The sequence below is a fragment of the Rhinolophus hipposideros genome (assembly GCF_964194185.1).
Source record: "Rhinolophus hipposideros genome assembly, chromosome: 23".
In the NCBI taxonomy this organism is placed as follows: domain Eukaryota; kingdom Metazoa; phylum Chordata; class Mammalia; order Chiroptera; family Rhinolophidae; genus Rhinolophus; species Rhinolophus hipposideros.
The window spans coordinates 19,944,274-19,950,273 of record NC_138069.1 but is presented as its reverse complement, the minus strand read 5'-3'; the positions used below and the strand labels follow the sequence as shown (position 1 = coordinate 19,950,273).

General features: G+C 48.2%; 1 protein-coding gene across 2 annotated transcripts in view; it reads left to right on the top strand.

Annotated features, from left to right (window-relative positions):
* Positions 1–3,697: 3,697 nt before the first annotated feature.
* The window catches only part of PRELID2 (PRELI domain containing 2), a 62,316-nt gene continuing 60,013 nt past the window's right edge, over positions 3,698–6,000 (top strand). Inside the window, exon 1 of one of the 2 annotated variants that reach the window (XM_081035485.1) lies at positions 3,698–3,963. In XM_081035485.1, the coding sequence (XP_080891611.1) occupies positions 3,889–3,963 (75 nt within the window). In that variant the 5' untranslated portion in view covers positions 3,698–3,888. The remainder of the gene's footprint in view (positions 3,964–6,000) is intronic. The other variant, XM_081035486.1, reaches the window with a different exon arrangement.

Genomic DNA, 6,000 nt, shown 5'->3' with positions numbered 1-6,000 from the left:
GAAAGGGTAGGAGTCATTTGTTCTTAAACAAGTCACTCAGCCCAAGTCACAAGCCCAACAAGTCACACCAGCCCAAGTACAGCCAACAGATGCTTGGGGCCCTTAATCTTGGAGGACACAAGCTTGGCCGTCTGTGGCCAGTTCATCAGGAGGTGCCGAGCAGCTGCCCAGGGATACATTCTGGAAGAAATCAGTGGTCAGCGGAGTGGGGGCACAGGGCCCAGCCTGGCAGGGGCTTGTGTTTCACACCTTGTCTTCAGCTTCTCTAAGGTAGCAGAGTCAGGTACAGGTCACCTTAAATTCCTGCACGTTAAGTTATCTCTCCTTTGCGAGCCTGTGTAGTTGCCCAGGGAGACTGGTTCTTTTATTTTTATATATTTTTATTTTTTTCCCATAGGTAGAGTTGCTTTATACGTATATTCAATCTGTAATGGCTTTGGCACCTAACCCTCCACCCCCACTCCTCATTCAGTATTTTGAGGAAATGTTGCTCATAAGATTAGTAAGGTGGGGACTGAAGAACTGAGAATTAATTAGTCATGTACTCATTAACATGTGTTGGTCAGTGATGGACCACTCCTTCTATGACAGTGATCCCATGGGATTATAATGGAGCTGAAAAATTCCTATCAAGTAGTGCCATCTTACCCATCATAAGGTCTTAGCACAACACATTACTCACATGTTTGTGGTGCTGCTGGTGTAAACAAACCTGCTGGACTCTGTCATATAAAAGTACAGCACATACAATTATGCACAGTACCTCAGACTTGATAATGATGATAAATGGCTATGTTCCCGGTTTATGTATTGACTATACTACACTATACTTTTCATCATTATTTTACAGTGTGTGCCTTCTACTTATAAAAAAGAAGTTTGCTGTAAAACAATACGCCATGTTCCATCTGCAGCAATATGTCTTATACATCTCGTGTTTATTGCGTTTCTTGGTTGTATCATTTTCTCTCGTGCTCGACGTAATGTCGTGTCGTTTTGTACATTACCATGTTGTACAGGTTTGTAGCTTAGAATCAATAGGCTACAACATACAGCCAGGTGTGTGGTAGGCTGTAGCATCTAGGTTTGTGTAAGTGCCCTCTAGGATGTTCGCACAATGACGAGATCGCCCAACGGCACAGATCTCAGAACGTATCCCTATTGTTAAGTGGCACGTGACCGTACTGGATTTAGCAGTATGGTCATTAGTGACCTTGACAATAGCAGTTTTAGTGGAGTGGCAGGTGCCCAAACTTCAAGGTTCAAGAGATTCTAGGCAACTCTTCTGAGGAGCAAAAAACGGAGCAGAGAATTGGAACAGAGCTGGAGGAAGATAAGGGGTTAAGAGTGGACTTTTTTTTTTAAGATGGAAGAAATAGTGACCTGGGGTGCTGTTTGGAATAATTCCGTAGAGGCAAAACTGATGATGCAAGAAAGTGTGTGTGTGGGGGAGGTGGTGATATTGCTAGAGACATATCCTTGAACACGAAAGGAGACAAGGAACTTTCAGTGATGCGGTAGAGCTGTGTAAGAGAGAAAAAAGTTTCCCTGGACGCTCTTAGGGTCCCTGGCGGGGTCTGAAGTTAAACCGACAAAGATATTAACAGGAGAAAAGCATACACATTTATTTACTGTAAGTTTTGTGTGACAGGGAACCTTCATAAAGAAATGAAGATCTGAAGAAATGGTTAAACCTGAGTGTTTTTATGCTGGGTTTGATGAAGCGTGGACAGTCGTGTAGAAATAGGACAGAACAACGACGATGAGGTAAGTGTAGGAAACTGGGGGAGACTTGGTAAGACCTTTTTGTTCAGATTCCTCCTGGTGAAGCCTCCATCTTGGAGATAAGGATGTTCCTTTCCTCCTGGAATAGAGGGCACCTCCTACACCAGTGTCCTATGACCAGCTTCAGGAGAGATGGGAGGGGAGGGTCAGAGAGAACCAGGTTTTGCCATTTTTCTCAAACCCCTTCAGCGTAAAATATTCAGTCTGCCAATGTGCCATATTTTGCAGTGCTATGTTCTGAACATTGTCAGCTGGTTGTTAAGTACAGCTATTGTTACATTTTATAAATTTACAGTGAAATAAACTATATTAAAGAGGGTCATGGGTATTCAGAACTCATCCCGTCCTAACTATGTTGTTACATTTGCCACAGTTTATGTTCTTGTGGTTCTGTCTCCTGTATGTGGATAATGGAAATGCCACACCATGGAGCGCTCCTGTGCTTCTCTTCCCAGCTCCTCCAGGGACATCACATTGGTAGTTTGAAATTGGCTGTAGTGGGAATATTTATAGCACAGTAATCGCAAGCATGAGAGATTAGGGCCTTGTTTTGGTTTGAGTTTTTAAAGGAGAGCTGTTTGTTAACCACTGGCCAGCCCACTGCTGGATTCAGTGCACAAGTGGAGAGACTGGCCCTAAATGAAGTGCTGACAGTTCATCCACCAGGTGAAGAGAGAAGGCAGGGCATGTGGACAGGTGGGTGGGTAGGTGTGGTAGACAGAACCCACCTAGTTTCCTAAATGAAAAAGGAAGCAAGGCAATCACCCGAGAATAGGCTAGGAAGGGAGGTATTGGAGGTTTGAGGTGAGAGGAGTGTGGGACAGTAAATGGATTAGAGAAATGTAGTGTTTTTTCTGGCACCATGAACAGGCCCCTTGAGATTAGTGGTCATGAATTATAAAGAGGTCTGATTCAATGGGTGGGTGTACATTACCACCACCACCACCACCCCTCACCCCCCCACACACACACTCCGTCTCTTTCAGCAGCTTGGGTGACACCGTGAGTGCACAGCTAGATTTATCCAAGGCTTCACTTTTGCTACACCAGTATGATTGTGTGTCAGGGGCAAGTGCGATTATAAAATTATAAATGTAAAAGTCACCACCACCCAGACCTTCCTTATACATCCTAGCTAAAATCATGTCCTACCCCCTGTAACTTAATCCATTATCGCGTTTATTTTCGTATTTTCTTTATTGGATGTTAAATCACCTGGCTTACTCATTCTACCTGACAGCAGGAACTGTAGTTTATATACCATTGAATCCAATGCCTACCACAGTGCTTGGTACATAGTAGGTGCTCAGTAAACAATGTTGATTAACTTATTTGAATGAATGGATTCACTTGCTCCTTGTAAAATCTGCAGTGAAGAGTACTCGAAATTCTTTTTGAACCCCTTTGTTCCTTGCTCCAAGGTGTTTAACCTTTAAGGACCATAGGAATTTTTGGAGCCAGATATATATGCTAAGCTACAGTTCTTTATTTCCTGGACACTCCTAGGTGACAGGGGCAATTTTTACTGTACTTGAGACCCAACCTCAAGTCTTGAGAGGCAGCTGCCGGGTCGTGTGAGTTGTTGGCCTTTGTCACAGCAGATGCAGCAACACCGAGGAGGGTTGTATTACAACTTCTCAGCTTGGAGGGTGGGTAGTAACATATTTATTACTTTTTCAGTGTTGCCAACAGTGGCTTAAAACTTACTCTGTGGCTCCAGGCCAAGTGATGACACACAAGCCAAAGTCCCAAAGTCTACAGCTCTGGGGTATGGCATGGAGCCTCCGGGGCAGACAGACTGCGGTCTGCAGGCGTAGTGGCGCTGGTGGCGCTGGTGGCGCTGGTGGCGCCGGCGGCAGCGGGCGGGCCCAGCGAGCTCCGGGGGCACCTCCCGCGCCCCGCCGCCCACACAGGACGTTGGCGGAAGTGGGCGGGAGCGCGACCGCCTGTCTGTTTCTGTGAGTGGACAATAAAGTTTCGAAAGTTTGAAAAAGGAGAAAGACAACCCCCCACGCCCCTTTGGCCGCATGGGTGTGGACGTCGGCGTCGGGGGCAGCACTCCGGTGGATCCGCGCTGGGAGAGGGCGTGGCGGGCGCGCGGGGATGGGGGTCACGGTCGACGTGCACCAGGTGTACAAGTACCCCTTCGAGCAGGTGGTCGCCAGCTTCCTCCGAAAGGTACCGGCCCCGCCCTGGCCAGGCCCCGGCGTGGGGTGTCCCGCGCCGTCTCCGCTGGGCCAGCCGTCTGCGCTCCGGTCGCTTGCTGCCTGCACCTCTCCCCTCTCCTCCCTTCTCCCCTCTCCGCCTCTCCCCCTTCTTACCTCCCCCCTCCCCCTGCCCCCCCCGCCTCTCCCCCCCGCCTCTCCCCCCCGCCTCTCCCCCCCCCGCCTCTCCGCCCCCCGCCTCTCCCCCCCCCCCCCGCCTCTCCCCCCCTCCCCCCGCTTAAGTCCGCCCCCACCATTTCCCCCGCCAGCTGCCGGGTTCGCCTCCGGCGTGTGCTGGACGAGGGTGGAGGTGGATTTCCTCGAAGGCTCCCCCTGTGGCGGGAGGGAGAGGCTCCGTGTGGAGCATCACGTCCATCTCTGTGCCGGCTCAAGGGCGAGGCTTGCGGGGAGAGGCACAGGGAACCCAAGTTCTGGAGCCCTGTTGAGGTTGTACACGGCTTGTCGATCTTTCTTAAAAGTTGGTGGGAGGCATGGAAGCCATCATCCTACTTTATTCAGTATTATTTTTCTACCGCCTTCCCCCTTTTCTCTTTTTTTAAACAGCTGTGGGAATTTGGGCAGATTGCTTACCCTCTCTGGGCCTTGGTTTTGTGATCTGTGAAATGGGGAAAACAATCGTATCGGCTCAAAGGGTTTGTTGTGAGGGATCCAGTGAGAGAATTCCTGTAAAGTGCTTATCACAAGGACTGATGCTTAGTTAGTCCTCTAAAATGTTACTGTTGTTGTTTGTACTACTATAACCGAGCACCCTCGCCTCAGTGCTCAGTGGCCCTTTCTCCCGAGGGCTCTGCCTTCTGGTAATAGGAGACAGGGAAATTTCAAAAGCACCCAGGCCTGGGAAGTGGGACCCTTGGTCTGCCTCTGCTTTTAGTGAGTTCACGCGATGACCTTGGTCAAAGGTCATTTTCTCTACAGGCCTCAATTATCTGCATGTGAGATGAGGGTTGCACTGGCTCTTTTAGGTTCCTCTTCAGCTTTCACGTTCTTAAGCGGGATCTGCAAGAATTCGCATTAACAGCCACCAGGCTGTGTACTCCACATGCCCCTTGGAAGCCAAACTAAGGGAGGTGACTTTTTCTTGTTAGAGATTTTTAAGTGATAAGACCTGACTTCCCTTAGAGGAGGTGACACAGTTGGGGGCCTGGGTCCCAGAGGAGGGAATAGTTGGCTGGTGAAGATGGGTGTTGCCATGGAGGCCTTTTATTGTTCACTCATCTCCAGTATTTAGCACAGTGCCTCGCAGCTACAAGATGCTCAGTAAAAATCTGATGAATGAATAAAGGAATGAAACATGAATTACAGATCTGGTGTAGACTTTGCTTTAGGCCAGTCTTCTGGGCCCAAAAGAGAAACAGCAAACACCCCATTTTTTTGTTAGGACTGGCACTTCGAAGGGTGGATTTTCTAATGCCACTGCGATAAGCACTTTACATGAATTATCTCACTTGATTCCTCACAACCCTTTGGGCTGATACTATTGTTTTCCCCATTTCACAGATCACAAAACTAAGGCCCAGAGAAGGTTAGCAATCTGCCCAAATTCCCACAGCTGTTTAAAAAAAGAGGAAGTGGAAAGTTGGATTTTCCACTGCTCTTTGGAAAGCCTTTCTGCGTTGTTCCCCCCGGGAGGCGATCTCTTCCTTGTCAGACCTAGAGGGGCACTTTGTCTAGCTATCTTCTACAGTGTTGGATAGTTCCGTTTGCAGTTGTCTTTTACCCTCATTAGACTGTAAGCTTCTTCAGGGCAGGACTCATCCTGCAGAAACAAAAGCACATAGCACAATGCCAATTTCTTGTTTAGAGAGTTCTTGGCACGTGCCAAGCATCTGAGCTAAACACTTTTCTTTCATTCAACAGGTATTTAGAGATGCTTTTCTTTTGTGTCCCAGGCTCTGTGCTAGGTGCTAGGGCACCACAGACAGACCCTCTTCTCATGGAGCTGATGGTCTCTGTGAATGACAGTGACATTAATAAATGATCAACAAATGAG